Source organism: Diorhabda sublineata, chromosome 10 (genome assembly GCF_026230105.1).
Source record: "Diorhabda sublineata isolate icDioSubl1.1 chromosome 10, icDioSubl1.1, whole genome shotgun sequence".
Lineage (NCBI taxonomy): Eukaryota > Metazoa > Arthropoda > Insecta > Coleoptera > Chrysomelidae > Diorhabda > Diorhabda sublineata.
This window is the reverse complement of record NC_079483.1, coordinates 10196788-10218404: the sequence shown is the minus strand read 5'-3', so window position 1 is coordinate 10218404 and position 21617 is coordinate 10196788. Positions and strand designations below refer to the sequence as shown.

The following is a 21617-nucleotide window of genomic DNA, read 5'->3' as shown; positions in this document are numbered from 1 at the left end:
GTAGCAGAGTCACAGACAAATGTGTTTCAAGTTCACCCAGACAACCAGCAAAAAACAATCCCGTTTGTGTTTATGTTATTTTCCAAGAAAATTCCAAAGTCCCAATTTTTGCAGATGCAGTTGACTATAACGAGTAAAATGCACTTTCTTTCGTCCCAAAATGTTAAGTTTTAGAGGAGATAAAAGAGTTTCTTCTTCAGCCGAGGACATAATTTCCCTCAGACTCTACGTGGCTTACTTTTTAGTAAAATGCGACCCCGAAGTTTGAGCGCATTTTACAAAGAAATGACAGCTCTTGAAATTTGGCATAGATTTTGAGTTATTTGCAAAATTCGGAATTTAGAAAATTTATACAAAAATATATCGCTTAGTAGCCAAAATTTTGATGTTAACTTCCACTGTATCGATAAAGTACCCTCAGAACCACCTAAATCCAGAAAATCAATATAAATAATATATAAATAACTAATTTTCTACTAAACTACTAATTTTCGTGATTCAGGAACTGTGATCACTGGACTATATCCCACCACACTCACAATAACACTATCTAACGCGCGTTTCGATAACGAAGTTATCATCTTCAGGTTTCCGCTTGTTTTTATTCTGTAAATACGATAACTTTGTGTCAGTGTAATTGTGTGTGTTCACCTAGTTATAGAGCTAATAGAAGACAGTTCGTAGACGGCAATTTTTAATTATTTGTAATATTACTTCATTCGCATAAACACAAATTTCAAATGTCAATGAACTTGTAGTTACCGTTAACGTATATTTCGACCTAATTTATATTCAATTCCTCTCTATTATATCCATCAGTAAGCTTTTTGAAGGCACTCCCGGTCCTTAAAACCGTAATCGAATAATTAAGTACTTCAACCAATTAATTGATCAAACAACACACGCTAGGAATGTTGTCTACTAGTGTTGTTATTGTAATTTCCCTGAATAGGTTCGTTAAAGTGATTACCTTCATTTATATGATAGATAATAATAACTAACGCGAAAATTTAATATGAATTTTGAAATCAATTGAATATAAAGTATGTGAAATAGATAAGATTTGTTCACCATAAATTCGTCAGTCCAATTAATGTGTTTTCTGGAAAATCGTAGTGAAATGGAGTTGATTTGGGATCAGTAGCTGGCGTTTTTGGTTCAATATTAGTTGCCTTTAGTCTTATTCTGATTGTCTAACCACTCTCAAGCACTCCTCGAGTTTCGGTGAGCTCTTGTTGGACTTGTTGAACCAGTCGAGGTCCGATTTCTCAGCGATATGCTGAAAATTAATCGATCATCTTTCACGGCTGTGCATATTTTTGTACCGGAACCACGTCTTCGATGAAATTTACCAGTCTTTTGGTAACGAAGGTGAGCTCTGGAAATTGTGGGCCGACTCATGTTCAACGCATTAGTCACTTCTCGCTGACTCTGGCCTTGTCGCAATATGGTGATAGCTTGAGCAGCTTTATCACTTGTGTCCATTGTCAGGTAGAATAATTCTTGTTTCTTGTTAACAAAGGTATATGTCGATTGACTTTTGATGGCTAATTGATATTGGTGGGCATGGTAGATAACCTTTTATAAGAAACAGTTAAAAAGGATAGTTAAGGATCATAACATATTGTTGGACTGTGAGAGAAAGAAACATTACATCATTTTATGTCATTTTGAAGCTTATTCCATTCGATTTCTCTGCTTACGAGACTATTTATGACGTGAATATTAGTCCCAAAGAAAAATAAAGCCTGCTAAAAGGTTTCGAAACATAAAACTCGAATTGAGCTAGAAATTTCCTTCTGCATCATTAGTATGAATATATTTTGAGTTCTAGCATTAGGAATTCGTTACTAAGCTGGAACTATTGGAGATATTTATACACTTTGTTCACGCTACGACCTCACCACACTCACAATATCGTTATCGTCTTCATAGATCTGTTTATCTTCAGTCTGTGAAGACGTTAATTTTATGGCAGTTTAATTTAACCATTTATAGTTATTCGGACGCTAAACTTTACAAGATAAAGAAGAATGTGAACAGAACAAATAAGGGAGGTAGGAGAATAAAATGGAAAAAACATAATTGAGATCAAAAGATTAGTATAAGAATGCCATGCGTAGTGGTTAATGCAGTCTCGAGCCCACCAGTCAGCGACTCGTCACCCAGAGTTAGCTTTACAGCCGTCAAAGATCAAATTCTTAATCGCTGACTAAGTTTTAAGGCGAAGACACAAGGAGCAGCGCCTTGGCTGTGTTGGCGGCAAGTCTCTTGTACAATGTGAGGGGGTAGGTACCAAGGAAAAGTTGTTGGATTCCATAGTAACAAGAGATGAAACGTGGGGGCTTCATTACATCTCCAAAACAAACGAACAAATTCATCAGTGGCGTCACTCTGGTTCATCTCCACAAGATAAAAAAAAACTGCAGTTGGTAAAAAAAGTTTTGTCGATCTGGGATCAAAAAGATGTGAACATCATCAATTTCATACAAACTGGGATGACAATAAACTCAGATATATAAAATATCGACCTAAAACCGAAGAACAAAATTGCCGAAGAGGTCATCTGAAGAAGGGCGTACTAGTTTTTCACGACAACTGTCGCCCTCACGTTGTTCGTCACATACAGGAACTATTGAAGTTTTGGTGGACTGTCATGCCCCATCTCATGTACAGTTTGGACTTAGCCTCCAGCGATTATCACCTCTCTTTCAAGCTTAAGACACACTTAAGTGGCAATCGCTTCAAAAGCAATGATAAGTCCTAGCAGAGGTCACATCTTGCCTCAAAGTATTGTCAGGAATACAGAAGCTGAAGCACCGTCTAGTAGGATTACTAAATACGATCAACGTATAAGATACGACAATTTTTATTGGAAATATTGCTTATATTATCCAACCAGAATCAATATAGAGTTTCTTTGTCACCGCCTATGGACTTGTAAATATCCGGAGACTGAATCTAACAACCAACGTTTAAAAGCGATTGAATAGTATTTTCCTCAGGCGTGGGTCTATATAACTGGCTCTACCGTTCCCAACTTCTGTGTAACAAACACGTAATCCCTGTTTTTAATTTCAAGTTCACAGTAGGTGCTCTTTCATTCACTTTTTTTTTGTATATAAGAGAGAAAACTGAAGAAACATCCACAGATTGGTGAATGAGGGTATTAGACTTTAAATAATGCTTCTGTTTCCTCTCAAAGGTAATAAAAAACTTTTATATTGGAATGTTGAGCAAAAAATTCACTTTTTCATTAAAATAAGTTAAAAGAAACGAGTTGTTTATCTTATTTTTGCGATATTTGGTTATAATACTCACTAAATTACTTAACCGATTCAGAAAATTGATATTTTCTATGCATTTTTTATATAAAATAGGAATCATCATCATCATCATCATCATCAAGCCTTACAATCCTTTGAATTATGGTGTACGCTTATAGCACCTCAAAATCCTTTTTTGAGATGGATTACTCATCTTTATCTATTTTTGTTTCCTTTATAGTTCATCGTTTGTTTTAGCTGCTTTTGTTATTATTTTCCAATCCTTTCGGTTCCGGCATTTTGACCTTTAGTTGCTCTTATGTTCTCCTCTATTTCGTTTCTCCCAGTCCCAGTCTCCTTGGCCACAATGAGGTCCATTGTTTTATTCTTTCGATCATTTCAGTTGGTTTTAGTCTCATTATATACCAAACCCAGTTGAGTCTTTGTGCTTTTATGTATCTCACTACATTTTCCTTCTTCAGCTCTTTCTCTATTTCTACCTTTTCAGTTGCTCTCCTCTATCCCTTTTTTCGCCAGTCATATGCTATAATCGGAGACGTAATTCTCAACATTTGTTACGAAATCTAGCGCACGGAGTCGGCTTTACTTAAAGATATAATGATTTATCACAATTTTAAATGTGGAGCGTTTGCTATGTACTACAAATCTACAAATTGATGAAAAACTGCTCAAATTCTGAAATGATAGTATCCGGCAATATGTTGTATTGATCTCAAAAATAGATTATCTAAAAAAAGCTGGTGAAAAATGGAGATATTATTGTCAAAAAATTGAAAAAAAAAACGAATGATCTATGAAAATATTCAATTTTCCAATCGATATGTAGATTTTTAGATCGATGGCAAGGAAACCGTTCGCTATAAAGAGACATTCTGTTGAACATTTTCACGAATTGTAATTATTTATTGGAAATACTCTCAGGAGGTATTAAAACACAATCGAACATTTCTAATTGTACTGTAGACTGAACATCATGTTAGTTATATAAGGAAAAAATTGGAAATGTAAAAAAATTCAGTTGATTAGCAAATTCATAATTTTCCAAAATATAATTTAGACAATATTCTTGAATATAAGTTCTGATTTCGAAACTTTGAAGGCATATAACTCAGAAACGAGGGGTCGTATGAGAAAATTTATTTCATTATCTACTCATTCTTAAATTTTTTTTATCCTGGGTATCCGGTATTTAAAGAAAATGAGGCTTTGTATGTTGTAAAAAGGATGCTATACGATTGCAGAAGCGCTGACTAGGCGCAATATCTACGTGTTTATCTCATGACAGATCTTCAAAACCCCATTTAACTTTGGACAACCTTATACACTAACACTGTGGTGTTTCATGGGTATCTTTTGTAACAAAAAGAAAGTAAGTACCTTGGAATTGGTATGAAACCTAAACAACAAATTTTTACTTTATAAAGCTCAACTAAAACTCATCTGGAGTTAAGGATAACAACTATGGGACCCTGCATACAATTCAAACACAGCATATCTTGAAAAGTATCCGTCAAAAGTACTCAGAACTATTGTAAATTTTCAATAGTATGTATTCAATAACCTTATGGTTTAACACCTTGAAATGAGTTCACTTGAAGAAGAAAGATCTCGTTTCTCTTAGAAGTATGCTCATAGCAAAAAATATATACAGCGGGGGTCTTACAGCTTTCTTCTTCGATCTATCCACTCGTTTTCCTGAAAAGCTCTGATTTTAGTATTTCGTTCAATACCTTTGTTTCAGGTCCTTGAGCGACTTCCTTCTCTCTTTCTATTCTGCAATGCTTTCTTCGCCTACCTGCTCCAATCTCATCACATGTCCGTATCAGAGCAGCTAAGTAGTCCATTTTCACAGACTCTATATTTTTCTCTTGTCTATCTGTTAGTTGTCAGGACTCAAATGCATACGTTAAAATCGGTTCCACTATGACTTTGTACATTCCCATTTTTATATTTAGGATAATTTTTTCTGACCAAAGTAATGAGTTCAGAGTTTGTGTAGCTTCTTTACCTTATCGCACTCTATTTCTTATATCGTATTTTGGTGTTCTATTATCCCAACGTATTATTTGGTCAAGATTGAAGGCTGGGATTGCATTTTCCATGTGAGCTGAATTTGCTCATCGTATATTCTACAGATTGCAAATTTGGCTTTACCTCTATATTTCACATTATTAGGGCACTCATTAGCAATATGCTTCAGTTGACGACAGCTTCTTGGTATCCGTGTTAAACGGTTTGGGTTATTTTTAAGAGATTTTTTTCTTTTCGTTACAATTTCTTGGCAAATTTCGTATTGCATTGTTTTGACGCCCCAATTTTTCTACGAAAACCCCGAGTCAGTTTTTTTCTGCTCTTTCTCACTTAAAAATTCTTGATTTTCTATAATTTTGATGGGCTAGACGTGGCATTCCTCTTTCACATTTGGCTGTAGTACAGTGAATATTTCTTAATAAATTGTCAGGCTTAGGGATTTGTTCAACCAAATTATGAATACTTTTTCTAATTTTCAGTTTATTAGATATTTTAATGCAACTGGCAAATAAAAAGACTTCTTTGAAATTCATGATATACAAATATCATATCATTACAACCTTCTTCTAAACAAATGCAAATAAGGAAATCAAGCTTATTTCGAACTGCAAAATAAATCCGGTTTTTCCATTGAAATTGATTTAGACGACAAACGCGTTTATAAGTTTTCCATAGGAATCGGAACGTTTGTCTAACTTTATCACTAAATTCTCATATACAACTACTTCTCTACTGAAATTAGAATATTCAGTTGAGAATTGAAATACCTCAATAACGTAACGTAAAAGGAAATTTAATTAGAACCGACAAAGATAATTTTGTGTTTGTATTCTAGTAACTTTGCTATCTAGTTTTGTATTTAGAATTAAGTGTAATTGGATTGATTAACGTTATCAAAGAAATAACGGTATAATTCTACATTCCATCGTTAAAACCATGCAAAAGATAACGCATATTCTGTCAACAGAGTTTATTCCGTCTTCTTCATCGACATTTCCAGTTGAGTAGTTTCCCAACAATCCCGACATTACTGAATTTTTTGTTTTCTCGTATAATCTTTCTGAACTAATTATGTCAACATGATGGCTGCGTTTTGTTCTTCTTCTTCTTCACTTCCTCATACATCTCACTATAACGTCTAGATGACACCTCTCTCTGATGAATAAATTCTTCTGCGTGTCAGCTAGCTAGAAGTAAGTCCTGTTATGTTCTTCTTCAGATACATCATCTTGTTAAAATCGTATGTGTTCATAAAGGACATATTAAGTTAGTAAACAGATTAGCCAATTTAAGCACTAGTCCGTTTTGAACGAATTCAAAGTCGAGTTAGATAGTTTCGTCAAAAATATATGCCTTTGAATTTACTACAATTTACAACAATCAGATTTTCTGTCGCATGGTATGACCTTCCCTCAACCAGTATAATTTTATTATATAAAAAATGCACAAGAGGGTGAAGAGTTGTGCCTGCCGTGTGGAGATGTCTGTGGAGATTGATCTTGAACTTCTGTAGGCTGTAGTGCTCGAGAAAGATGTGCCTTGGTGGTTGATTCTAAAGGCTCACACTTCTCCAAAGATATGAGCTCCTATAAATTGAAGTTCTGAGCGTCTGCAGGCAAATTCGGTGTCCATAAACCACGTCTGCCTAACAAGTAGATCTCGCAAAAGCTGCTTGGGTTGAGCATCTTGAGGGTACACACACCAAACGTGCGAGCAATATTCCAAAGATGAACGAATTTGAGTTTTGTAGAGAATTAGAAGCTGCTGTGGATTATATAGCTGTTTGGTCTTGAAACAAGATCTAAACTAACCTATCCTAACCAACTTCAACTAGTGAATTTGCGGTTATGGACAGGAACAAATCCTGAGTTGCAGTGCCAGCCTTCCTTGTACAAATTATTGAAATTTCCAAGATAAAAATGGAACACATTTCATTAGAACTGAAGTACATTTGTTCAAAGTATATCTGGAATTTGAAATGGATAATTATTTTTGAAATTTAATATCGTACAAGTGACCGTCATCTCGCTGCTGGTATTCTAAGAACTCTTCGACACATATAGCGGGATATGTTACCAATTTCTATACAATATTCTTGTTTAAATGAAGTAGTGTTTTCAGTTTATTCACTTAATAAACTCAGCTTTTAAGAAGACATAATGAAAAGAATCCAGCTGGAAATAGGTCCAGGATGTAGGCAGGCAGACCTTTGCGCTGTCTAAATATTTTCAGGAACATGTATTATATCAGTAGAAAAATATCGACAAATATGACAGGTTGTTAAAAAGATGAATGGGATACATCTTGTAGCATTTTCACATATTTGTGTTTCAATTTAGGTTGTTTCTACTCCCGATTTTTAACTTTTATTAAGTTTATTAATTGTTTGTTATCCCTAGTGAGTATTATTTTATGAACTATGTCTTGAATAATGAGTAAAATCTATTCAAACTTACAAATTATTTCCATTCTTGCTTCACTTTGTGCAGACGAAAACGATGGAGCTTCTGCAGATACTTCACATCTATAAAGTCCACTAGTTTTCCAGCTGACTGGATGTAGAAATACTTTTTTTCGATCGGATTTAGACATCTGTTAAAAAAAATTGGAGTACATACATTTTATTCAAAAAAGAAGTTATGAGATTGAATGGAAATGGGAACATATCGTGTATTGTAATCTATAAATCACAAGTGATAAAATCGAATATTGAATATAGAGCAGACTGTTTTATTTCATATTTATTTAATGTGTATTTCAAATCACTGATACATCGTTCATTCACCCTTCACGACAACTGGGCTTTAATAATGAATATTCAGCTATATCATAGCAGTCGTCGCGTCGATTTTATTAATTGATAATACACATACTTCAAATTCCAGAAAATTCAATTTTTTCCAAAAAAAAAAAAAATCAATTAAGCGTCTATTTTCACCTACCATTGACTCTGTTCTTGTACGAAAATTTATTTTTATTTTATTTTATTTCTATTCATTCGTAGTTTTTTCTCTATTGTCTTCACTTCTGCCTTTTCTCAAGACACTTTGCGCTTCCTCTCATTGGTTGTCCAATCACTCGCGCACGGTGTGTTAGACCGGCCCTCTAAGGAAATTCCAGTAACTTGGATTTAAGTGGAAATTTGGTACTATCGCTCCATATACCTCTTCAATACAGAATCAACCACCTGCGAAGTCCGTTTGCTGAGTAAGATACAACATTGTAACTTCGTTATCAGGGAACATGGTCTAGTACACCGGGCGCGACTGTTGCGTACACATTTTTGTACTTTCCTATAAGATCTGGTAAATTTTAATTGGTAAGTGATGAAGTTGTTCAAATTTTTCTTCCTTATTTATATATATTATATTAATAGATATGGACTAGGAGAAGGAACAAGAAAGATTATTGAGATTATTTGAGGAAGTTTCGACTGAAGAAGGGACGTATGACAACGAAGATGATGAGGATGAACAAAATGAAATTGATCATATAGAAGAAAGATCTGAATCTAATGATACTGAACAAGAGTTTGAAGATGAACCAACAAAGGGAAATGATGATAGTTTCAGAAGAAACCCGTAATTTATAGGTAGAGATAAAATAACAAAGTGGAAAAAACACTGTCCACCGAAAAATGTAAGAACACGTACCACGAATAAATATGGACGATTGCCAATCGTCAAACAATTCGTAAAGTCTAAAACAACACCTTTGGGTATTTGGAACTGCATGTTCGATAACGACATGTTAGATTTAGTTGTGGAATGTACAAATATAAAAATTGAGAATGTTGGAAACAAATATAACAGAAGAAAGAGATGTGAAAATACAAACCTTCTGAAATTAAAGCTCTAATTGGCCTTCTTTATGTTGCTGGTGTAAGAAAAGCAAATCACATGAATTTAGGAGAGCAGATGGCATTGGTGTTGAAACTTTCAGGCTTGTAATGAAAAGGGCAAGATTTTTGTTTCTCTTGCGCTGTCTTCGATTTGATAATATTCATACCAGACAAGAAAGACTCGAAATAGATAAACTGGCTCCAATAGGAACGATTCTAGATAGATTCAACAACAATATCAAACAATGTTATTCTCAGTCTGCTTACGTCACCATAGATGAAAAACTTGAGGCTTTTCGAGGAAAATGTAGTTTTCAGCAATATATTCCTAGTAAGCCAAATGAATATGGCATACAAATTTTTGCTATTTCTGCAGTTTTACACTAGCCACTTGAAAGTTTACGTTGGAAAGCAACCCAATGGTCCTTTTCAAGTGAGTACAAATAAGCAAGCAGTAGAAGAAAGTACTTAGGATCAACGATAAGCAACAAAAATGACACAAAATACGAGACAAAACGAAGAATTCATGTGGGATATAGGGCATATAATAAGTACAAAACTATAATGCAGAGCAAAACAATAAGCAGAGCAACCAAATTGAGAGTCTACAAGACTGCGATAAGACCAGTAGTTACGTACGCCGCTGAAACAATCAGGGTAACAAATATAGACAAAGAACAACTTAGGATGTATGAGAGGAGAATAATTAGGAAAATTCATAGCCTGGTAAAAGTTGGAAATAATGACCATACAAGACTAATTAACTATGAAATTAAGAACATATTAGAAAATGAGGATATAATAAATACAATCACAGCAAAAAGAATACAATGATACGGGCATATTAAAAGATTGGAAAAAAAGGCAGGGCACAAGGAAAATCACAGAATGGAGACCGAGCGAGAAGAGATTGCCAGGTAGACCAAAAAATAGATGGAAAGATCAGATTGTGCAAGATATGGAACATCTGGGAGTACGTGACTGGAACAAACAGATGTAGGACAGAAAAAAATTGAGAACAATAGTCGAAGCTAAAAAATATGGGTCGAAAGAGGTCAATTTTGATCGTCTACAATTCTGAATAGAATGTATAGTCTTGTATATATATCTTCTTCTTCTTCTTCTTCCACCGTTCGGATTGGGATCGAAATCATCTATGGAAAACAATTAGAAGTAGAAAAGATGAATTCCGATGGAAACATTCATACAAGGATTAAATTACGTCGATGGAAATATTAATATTAGAAAGCAAATTTCTTTGTAAATTGGACGAAATCTCTACTCCATTCAATGTTAAATTAATGTATAATGAGAATTCTATACATATGCTTACTTAACAATTTGAATCAATCAAGAAAAATGAAGATGAATCAGCAATTCCGGAAAATGGATTCTGAATTGTATAAAAAGGGTGCCAAAAAATTAGGTGAACAATTGAATGATTCCGAATAATTCTTGACAAAAACGTTCTAGTTTTTATGTTCTTAGAAGAAAGAAAATTTACGTTTACACAATCTTTATGTTACTTGAATTCGAAATTTTCATTTCCGACGACCACTATAAAATATGATTTATGCCATACAGTTTCCCCTTATTAAAAATTTTGAGTTGCCAACAATTTTAACACGAAAACGAACGATCAATCGGATAATTACCGATGTCTACATTTACACACATATACACAGTGGATAATTATTTTTTTCGGCAGTCATAGTGCTTTTGCAAATAAAGTTTTAAATTGACTTTGGCAAGTGATAGAACGAATTTGAGGTAACTATAGATTACTCGGTTAATTAAAATCTAGTAATTTATATATTGAATGATGTAAAAACTTATATTCACATTTCTAGGTAGCACTTTTTTCTTGGAATTTGTATATTAATGCGGAAAGGTGAACTTCACGTGAATTCAGCATTAATCGTATTGTTTTTCTAGTAATGAAACTAACAAACTTCGACATATATCAATCTTATACATACAGGAATAATTGTCAAAGATGAAAGATTCTATATCAACCACAAAAAAGGGAAATGCGCCAAGAAGTTTGTGGGCATTAATAAATTTGGTATATTAAATCAAATCGGAAATTGTCGCTAAAAAACTGGTGATTGTCTGGCTCTGAAACGTCATGATGGCAATTCAGTGTAACTGTTGAAGGTTATATAAAAGATCAATCAATAAAAGGATAGAAATCACTAAACGTATTGTAGAAAGTGTAAGATCCACTCATTTATCTTCCCCAAGCCAACCGCCACCATTTTGTGAAATTACACTTGAAGCACCAGAAAAGAATGTCAGTCTGATATGCATGGAGGAAAGTAAAATATTTAACAACCATCTGCAAACACTAATTTATTTTCAAAACTGTAGTAACTTTACCAAATTCGTTTTTACTTTCGTTGGTCTACGGCTTGTAGTTCAATTCTGCAAGCTCGTTCGAAATATTCCACGTTCAACATTTGTTATACTATTATTGTAGTACTGTCTAATTTTATTTCTTGTTTGTTACACAGTATGAATGTTTCTGAGTGAAAATTGCTCATTGTTTTTCCTTTAGCAATAAAAATATGGACAAAATTTATTTAATAGCTGTAATATATTAGATTATATCGAGATGATTTGTTTTACGTAACGCAATTGAGTAAATGATGGTAATTTATAAAAAAATTGAGCTCTGCTTTGAAAATGGGACACAGTTTAGTTTCAAGTACATCCTCAAGCAATCTCATAACATGCGAGTCTATTCTCATCCAATCTACTGAAGGTTGTGTGAAATGAGTCTCAGTAGAGATTTTAAAGATTGAATGTTAATTATATATTATTCAAGGAGCGTTATGGGTCATAATTCATGCAAAATGTTTGTGATTCATTAAGGTGAATACCATATAAGACTATAGCAACGAATAATGATATACAAATGCAAATAAACAGCGATATTCACATATTTTTATAGTTAACTATAACAATGATATGAAGATTTCAGTTGTAATCACTCATTCCAAATTTCATTATGATTAAATTTTGAACGAACTGAATCAAACTTGTTTTTTCTTTCTTTTTTGGTGAAGTGTTACTGAAATGTATATTTTACTGGCAGTGTCTGTATAATCCTACGAGCTAGCGGCTCAAAAGTTGATAGAAAGATATCAATTTTAGTGATTCACGTCTTTTTTATCAAATTGTCGACCAATGAATCGTCTAACCTTGCATAAGGGAATAATTTACGGTCTCCTCACATTTAGTTTCATAATTTAACGTCAAATTCAATCACCTACAGTGAAATTGTCGTTAACAAAGGTCTATTAGGACTACTGTTTTTATATCCAGTATTGCGTCTATAATTGGATCTATGCCGTCCCCCTCAACGACCCACCACCTGCCACATTACAATTTTTCCTTTCCTTTTGCCAACACCTTTCTAGTTTTGGTTTTAAGCACGTTTATATAAGCTCCATTTCAGGTTTGTTTGTTTGTTTGTAACTCTTGTTTGGACTAAAGCCGGTTTAACATCTCACTTAAATTCTTAATTTTTCTGTCTCGAAGCATTCATCCAAATTATTTACTACGCACATGATTTATTTCAAGTTTGAACGTCATGATACGCACAAGGAAAGTAACTATTTGCGTCGGATGAGATTTCCAAGCTTGGTCTTTTTTGCTCTGTGTTGTATTTCTTTTTGTCTTTACAGTACTGCCTAGAAGCTAAATTAGGATAAAAGAAAAAAAATGTGTCGTATTCACATTTCTGAATCACCTCATTACCATAAAGAAGACTAAACAAAAGAGACGTTGTTGGATAAAGATAGAAATGAATATAGTGGAGATCATTTAATCAATATATTATTACTGGATTGCAGTACTAGTCATTTTCGAAGTCTCTCACACGTTTTTCGCATGTCTTCTGCAGACTTTGGGGGCCTAATGAGACTTACAGACTAAGCATAAATCATAATACGTTGTTTCATCATACGTTGTTTCATCATATGTTGTTACATCGTACGTTGTTTCATCATATGCTGTTTCATCATACGTTGTTTCATCATACGTTGTTTCTTCATACGTTGTTTCATCATACGTTGTTTCATCATACGTTGTTTCGTCATACGTTGTTTCGTCATACGTTGTTTCATCATACGTTGTTTCATCATACGTTTGTTTCATCATACGTTGTTCCATCATACGTTGTTTCATCATATGCTGTTTCATCATACGTTGTTTCATCATACGTTGTTTCTTCATACGTTGTTTCATCATACGTTGTTTCATCATACGTTGTTTCGTCATACGTTGTTTCGTCATACGTTGTTTCATCATACGTTGTTTCATCATACGTTTGTTTCATCATACGTTGTTCCATCATACGTTGTTTCATCATACGTTGTTTCGTCATACGTTGTTTCATCATATGTTGTTTCATCATACGTTGTTTCATCATACGTTGTTTCGTCATACGTTGTTTCGTCATACGTTGTTTCATCATACGTTGTTTCTTCATACGTTGTTTCATCATACGTTTGTTCCATCATACGTTGTTTCATCATACGTTGTTTCATCATACGTTGTTTCATCATATGTTGTTCCATCATACGTTGTTTCATCATACGTTGTTTCATCATACGTTGTTTCATCATACGTTTGTTTCATCATACGTTGTATCATCATACGTTGTTTCGTCATACGTTGTTTCATCATACGTTGTTTCTTCATACGTTGTTTCATCATACGTTGTTTCATCATACGTTGTTTCATCATATGTTGTTTCATCATACGTTGTTTCGTCAGACGTTGTTTCGTCATACGTTGTTTCATCATACGTTGTTTCATCATACGTTGTTTCATCATACGTTTGTTTTATCATACGTTGTTTCATCATACGTTTGTTTCATCATACGTTGTTCCATCATACGTTGTTTCATCATACGTTGTTTCATCAGACGTTGTTTCGTCATACGTTGTTTCATCATACGTTGTTTCGTCATACGTTGTTTCATCATACGTTGTTTCATCATACGTTGTTTCGTCATACGTTGTTTCATCATACGTTGTTTCATCATACGTTGTTTCTTCATACGTTGTTTCATCATACGTTGTTTCGTCATACGTTGTTTCATCATACGTTGTTTCTTCATACGTTGTTTCATCATACGTTGTTTCATCATACGTTGTTTCATCATATGTTGTTTCATCATACGTTGTTTCATCATACGTTGTTTCGTTATAGGTTGTTTCATCATACGTTGTTTCATCAGACGTTGTTTCGTCATACGTTGTTTCATCATACGTTGTTTCTTCATACGTTGTTTCATCATACGTTTGTTTCATCAAACGTTGTTTCATCATACGTTGTTTCATCATACGTTGTTTCGTCATACGTTGTTTCATCATATGTTGTTTCGTTATAGGTTGTTTCATCATACGTTGTTTCATCATACGTTGTTTCTTCATACGTTGTTTCATCATACGTTGTTTCGTCATACGTTGTTTCATCATACGTTGTTTCTTCATACGTTGTTTCATCATACGTTGTTTCATCATACGTTGTTTCATCATACGTTGTTTCGTTATAAGTTGTTTCATCATACGTTGTTTCATCAGACGTTGTTTCGTCATACGTTGTTTCATCATACGTTGTTTCTTCATACGTTGTTTCATCATACGTTTGTTTCATCATACGTTGTTTCATCATACGTTGTTTCATCATACGTTGTTTCGTCATACGTTGTTTCATCATATGTTGTTTCGTTATAGGTTGTTTCATCATACGTTGTTTCATCAGACGTTTTCTCATCATACGTTGTTTCATCATACGTTGTTTCATCATACGTTGTTTCGTCATACGTTGTTTCATCATATGTTGTTTCGTTATAGGTTGTTTCATCATACGTTGTTTCATCAGACGTTTTCTCATCATACGTTGTTTCATCATACGTTGTTTCATCATACGTTGTTTCGTCATACGTTGTTTCATCATATGTTGTTTCGTTATAGGTTGTTTCATCATACGTTGTTTCATCAGACGTTTTCTCATCATACGTTGATTCAATATTCGTTTTCCGGCACACACTTTTCACTTCCACTAACATTTCCTCTTCTTTGCTAGAATTAACTCCTTTATTTTTTTCCTTCATCACACATTTTAAATTATAACATCTACATCGATGTTCTCTAGAATCCTTATTACGTTCCTGAATCGTCATTAAGCAAAGGATTTATTAAGATCAACAAAAAGCAAATTTGAATGGGGAAATTATAAATCAGTCTGTATAATTGTGGTTATTATAATATTTTTAAATATTTCTAGTTATAAAATTTTAACTCAGAACTCGTAGTTAAATGGTAAAAACGAGGATATTGAACTTAATGAGGAAAAGCTCTTTTCCTTTTTAATTCCGCTTTGTGTATTTACCTGTTCCACCAACTAATCTTATAGGAAAAAAATAATATGAGTTTTTTGAATTGAGAGCGCTCTTTCTTATATTTCTTTATCCCTTTTGCCTAAACATTTCATTATTTTCTTTTCAGAAGTTATTTGAAAACCTGCCATCGTGATATTGAAATTCAATTTTATAAAAGTAGGTATTTCCACAGTTTATTGTGGGCTGCGGCTTTGATACCATCTTTACTTTTTAATGGGCTAATATGAAAAAATATAACTATATTAAAAATATTATATTATCAATATAATCTTGTATGATCTCGAAATTATAGAAAATTCTTCTATAGTAAGAATAAGTAGTAATCATGATAGCTGAAGTACAATCTAGTAAATAACAAAACCTGATAACGTTCTCATATTTTAATACATATATTTATATGGCGATCTATCATAAACTAGTAAAAGCTGTGTGTACGACTTGCGAGTTTCCTGTATTTACGATTGGACGGTTAATGTTGGGGATTTACTGGAAGTAGAGGTGACAGTGCGACCTCCACCAATCTAATAACTCACGAGACATGATTTTTATCAAATATTCTAGCCTATCGTGTTTATAGCTATTTGTAATTTGATTTATTCCAATCAATTTTCGCCCATCACCTTCACTCTTGTCACAACAGTATGAGTTTTATCTTAATTTGCAACATCACAGAATATGCCAGACAAGTTTGCCATTTCTGTGCGATCGACAACACGAATCCCCAAGCTAAGGGATGAGTCTCAATAGATCGCAGCGTGGAAACTGCTCTACCAGGTACAACACCCTACCAGGTACGTAAGTCGTCTTGTTATGAGAAAAACGTGACTTTAACTTCCCAAATTATGGCAACTCAGTCAGGAGCTAAAGAATTTTTGTTTTATAAAGAAAGTTGTTCAAAGAAAGGGTCGAAGAATGGAAAATGTCGTGAATGAAAGTCTACTTGTATCATGTATTTTTAAATGCGAGGCCACATGACCTGGTTGTTCAGCTCTGTATGAATAGGTATTTAAATGACAGTGTTACTTTTAACAACATTAGAGCACCTTAAACAATATGAAACGCATCCTTTTATGAAAAGTCTCATCACTAATAATGGAAAACGGTTCATCTACAGTAACATAGGATGATGGAGCAAACACCAGGAACCAGCACAAACCACATCGAAAGCTGAAAACTAACAAAAAAAGCTCATGCTGTCATTTTGGTGGGATTTCAAAGGTGTTGTGTTTATTGAGCTCCTTCCAAAGAACCAAACCATTAATTCTGATGTTTACTATCAACAATTAATGGAACTGGATGAAGTAATCGAAGAAAAACGGCCAGAACTACTGTCAAATCGGAAAGGTTTGATAACGCAAGGCCTCACATATCTTTAGCAGAAACTATTGGAGCTTGGTTGGGAAGTGATGCCACGACCCATAAACAGCCCTGATTTGGCACTATCTGATTACCATTTATTACTAATTTTGCAGAATTCTTTGAATGAACAAACTTTCCCAAATGACATTCGCACCAGGTTCAGTTTTTAGCTGATAAGGACTAGAAATTTTATAAGCGCGAAATCATGAAGCAGAAAGAAAGATGGCAAACACTCATTGAGCAAAATGGAGAATATATATTTGATTAAAAACTATTCTTTGTTGTATGTGTTTTATTACATACTAAAAAAAACGTATTTCCTTTTTCACCAGCCTATACATCATTTTAAAAGTGCATTTTCCATGAAAATATAGTATATCACTATGTAATTCATTCGAAATTAGGTATTCTATCTGTATAAACACAAATCTAACAAAAACTCACATTTAGAGCTGCTCCTTTTTTATGGATTTAAAAAAATAAAAACACCAAAGCGGTCGTGATAAATTAGCCTCTATGTAAGTTCACACCAGAACGACGAAGCTCTTCAACTGTAGCTTTTTAACTTTTCCATTAACCGACATACATTACCCTAAAACCCTTTCATTGTTCGTTTATTCGTACTTATCAAATAGGCCATGAATAATTCACTTGACGAGTATACAAATCAATACAAGTCGAAGCTAACGTGAAGTGTGGTGTATTTTGTGTTTGCTGTTTCGTCATAAACATGCATAATTGAAAATCACAGAATATTAGCTTTGTTTGCGGGTCAAAAATACAATTCGAGCCCGAACCAATTGATAACCGATTCAGAATCGATGTGATACTCATATTTGATTACGAACTGATTCATATTTCATCGTTAATGACGTTAATCTAACTGACTACAAAATAGGGGGAATACCAATAAGGCAAAATAACACTTTTATTCTGATAACTTCTACAACCGATTCCGAATCAATCAGGAGTTGCATATGATCCACGAAAAACCATTTTGATATTGCGCGAGCGACCGGTTCTCGAACTGATTCGGAATCAGTTTTAAAATTGTTTCGAATTATTTGCTTGATTATGAACTTTATGATGAGTAGTAATACCACTACATGTATTGGAAGTTATAGGTGAAATTGCTTCATACGTTATTTTAAAAGTAGTACTTCTTGTGGTAGATGTACTTGTGATATTGCAAGTGATATGTCCACTTCTCATCGTCGTTGTTGTATTTCTTATAACATCCAATCTCAACACTCGCTGCACAGATCAGCACAAGAGGAAAGATACGTTTCAATCAAAACCACATTCAGTCCCTAATTCCAAGGAAGCCAACCATATTTTCCAGCCTAATGGTGGATGATCGCTATTCCTCGAAATGAGAAATAGGAAATACCTCTTTACAATCTCCTTATCTTAGTGGTGAATTCTCCAAATCCCTACCAAATTTTAATTTCAATCTTCCGAGATCTGACGGTTTCTCAGTAAGATCTCGCACATCACCTATGTGAAGACGACTTATTTCTCTGGTAAAATATACGATGATATCGATACAAAACACAAGCGTCTGAATGCAATCTGACTTTGAACCACTACCTCTCTTTACATTAAAACGCTAAACCTCAGCATACTTCTAAAAAGTATTTACCAAAACGTTTTATGGATCCTATTCTCTAACTAAAATGCCCATCCTATACATCAAACTCACACCTCCCGTTTATCCGCAAAAGCGTAAAAAAAAATCGAGAATATGCTTCGAAATTCTAACGTTAAACTAAGTTTTATTATCCAAATGATAGCACCTAGACCTCTTGTCTGAGGTACCAAATTCCTGAGGTCACAAACTCAAATTGAAATCATAACACCTAGAACGGTAATCTGCTCTATAGCATATACCTTAGTACAACTAAAAGGCGTCACAGACAAAGAAAATGGAAATATGTTTTCCAAGTGACAATTCTACGTATATTGGATGAATGTTTCATATACATATCTTAGTTTTGTTCCAAACTAATATGTTTTGAATCTAAGCGACTCAATTCAAGGTTCTGTTCACTACATATGACACCATTGGTATTCATTTCTACATTTTCCTATCTGAAAATTACTAAATATCAAATTTCACTTTGCTAATTTAAGTAGTAACAACATGAAAGCCGATTGAGAATCAAAAATTTCCGAAACTTTGAGGGAAATGTGGCCTCTCGTATTAGCAGATTCTGAATTTCGTAGGTCCTTTTTTCAAAATGTTTCCGAAAGAAATAGAATGAAAAAACATATTCTTCTATCTTTTATATTTAATAGAATATAAATATTGAATTTCAAAGTTTTGTTAGATGATATGAATGAATAACTATGAAGATTTTGTTTATGAATAATTTTTAAAAAGATGTTGAACTTACGTCTACGTGAACTCCATCGACTTCATATGAATGTGCTTGAGGTCTGGCTTTAGGAACAAACCGATAAAATTCTTCGTGTTCCTTATACCATTTCACAGCATACAGAGTATCGTTTCCCAAATCAAAGTCGCAGTGTAGAGTAGCAGTTTCTCCAGGAGTTCGATATTGGGGTACCGTAACACGCACCCACTTTAAACCCCCACCACTAGACACTGCTGAAAGAAAAAATTATTACTCAATGTTGAATTAATGAAGATAATTGAAGATTTTTTAGAACTTGATTTAGTGATTCAGTTCTTTTATTCAATTATTTGGTTTTTGGTTATCAAAATGTGCGTTAGAAGATGTAGTTGAGTTGTTTGAAAAATTCCGACTTCAACCTAAAGATGTCAGTACTTAATACACAATTAAGTTGAGATATATATTTGTGTACGCGTTGATAGAGTCGTTGTGAAGATTTTTTATAAAATGGGAGAAACTGCTCATCGTATATTTGCTTTTGAAAGATATTATGACTACGCAGATAGAACAGGAAGTTGACACTATGTATGGAAACTCTTCACTATCAATATTACAAGAGCTATCAAATGTCAAAATCAATATAGTGCACCGATAATAAGGATCAATTGTCTAATTTGAGTTTTTGATGACAGAAATGCTATAGAATAAATAAAAGTGATTTGGAATTTATTTTTGGCATCCTGACTCAGTAATGATCTTGCTAGTTATTCCAATTCAGTAAATAAAGCTAGAAAATCATAAAGTCAAAGATAATTCAATTAACATAGTTAAGATGAGGAAAAGCGCGTCACTAAGACAAATAACTGTTTTCAAATGTACATGAAATTAGTTAGAAAAAATGGAAAAATACATGAACTATTATGATTTTATGTAGAGTTGTCTGTAATCAAACCTAGTGCACTTCAATCCATTGTATATAAAGGAGGTGCTCCTCCGTTTCATCGCCATTTTATTTGATTTTATTCAAAATATGTCAATTGTATATGCAATTTACTTATAGAAAATTAAGATATGTTGAGGTCATTTGGATAAATTCACTTTTTCTCGTCAAATTACGCAATGAACAAACACTTTAGTCCAAATTCTGACAGTTATCTAATAACAGATGCCTGTTGATATCATCTCAGTTACTTTTTTGGAAACGTTCACGTAGTTGAATTAAACTTATTTCTCAACGTTCTATAGAAGGAAAGCTTAGCACAGTTTTGTCCATAGCAAAATGATGCGCTATCCTAATAAAAAGCACTTCGTTTTTATTCAAATACTGCCGCTTTTGTAATATTGTTTTCTGGTAAAAAGCAAGCACAAGAGGGTGAACCCAATTACACTCGAGTACTTCAAGTGGTGCCTGCTGTACGGAGTTGCTTATAGAAATCGATCTTGAACGTCCAACATAATCCCATCTAGATGGGATTATGTTGGACAGCTGAGAAGAGCATCTGCCGCAGAAGTATCGCTAAAATCGCTAAAACAAAGTGTGGTTAACAACCTTTCTTCTATGCTGTGGGTTATACAAGTTTCTGGTCAGCTCTGGATCTTTTATATTTCGAATTGATGTCTTCTGTATTGAGTCAAGTATCCTCAGGGTTTGCTTGTGAACCAAGCTCCAAATGTGCGAGAAATAATCCAAACATGGACGGATATGGACCTTATAGATTAATATAACTATAACATATCATTTTTTCTTCTTTTATATCTTCTAATTGGGGATATTGAGCACTACTTCTACAACTGTTTCATTCGAAACTAGAGTCACGTCTTGCACTAAGAGTTTCTTTTATTTTTTTAATTACAATTCAATTTGCCCAAATCGCACTTTTTAGTACATTTGATGCTTTCCTTGACTTATATTAGGCAATGGAGTGTTTTATAAGGGTGAGGTTCCAGATTAAACTGATGATATATATGAAGTACTGTCTACATTCGGTGATGTTTTGCTTGACGGACATAGAATCGTGACAATTTTAGATGATAAGACGACTCTCTGAAGGCATAAATATAATATAAAGGTGTGTTTTATCACTGAATCAATCAAATTTTGTAGTGACAACCAAATGTTTATGTAATATTGAATGTATTCAGTAGTGGCAGTCGTATCGTGTGTGTTTACGTTTAGTGCGTTGTCTTTGTCTGTATTGAATGTTTGTTTTGTTTTGATATGATTTGTTTTTTCATTTTTGTTTCGGTCTGACACCATATGAACTTGCTAGTTTTCGCTACTACAAGTGCTGATTTACTAAACTTCACCTTGTATGCGAGTGGAACT

General features: G+C 33.7%; 1 protein-coding gene and 1 long non-coding RNA gene across 3 annotated transcripts in view; one reads left to right on the top strand and one right to left on the bottom strand.

Annotated features, from left to right (window-relative positions):
* LOC130449804 (uncharacterized) overlaps positions 1 to 21617 on the bottom strand; it is a 149874-nt gene that overhangs the window by 89232 nt on the left and 39025 nt on the right. Inside the window, exons 3-4 of one of the 2 annotated variants that reach the window (XM_056787823.1) lie at positions 19331 to 19542; positions 7775 to 7910 (exon numbers count right to left, since the gene is read on the bottom strand). In XM_056787823.1, coding sequence (XP_056643801.1) covers positions 7775 to 7910; positions 19331 to 19542 — 348 coding nt within the window. Of the gene's footprint in view, positions 1 to 7774; positions 7911 to 19330; positions 19546 to 21617 lie in introns of both variants that reach the window. The other variant, XM_056787822.1, reaches the window with a different exon arrangement.
* The window catches only part of LOC130449805 (uncharacterized), a 62412-nt gene that overhangs the window by 6796 nt on the left and 33999 nt on the right, over positions 1 to 21617 (top strand). The window lies entirely within an intron of this gene.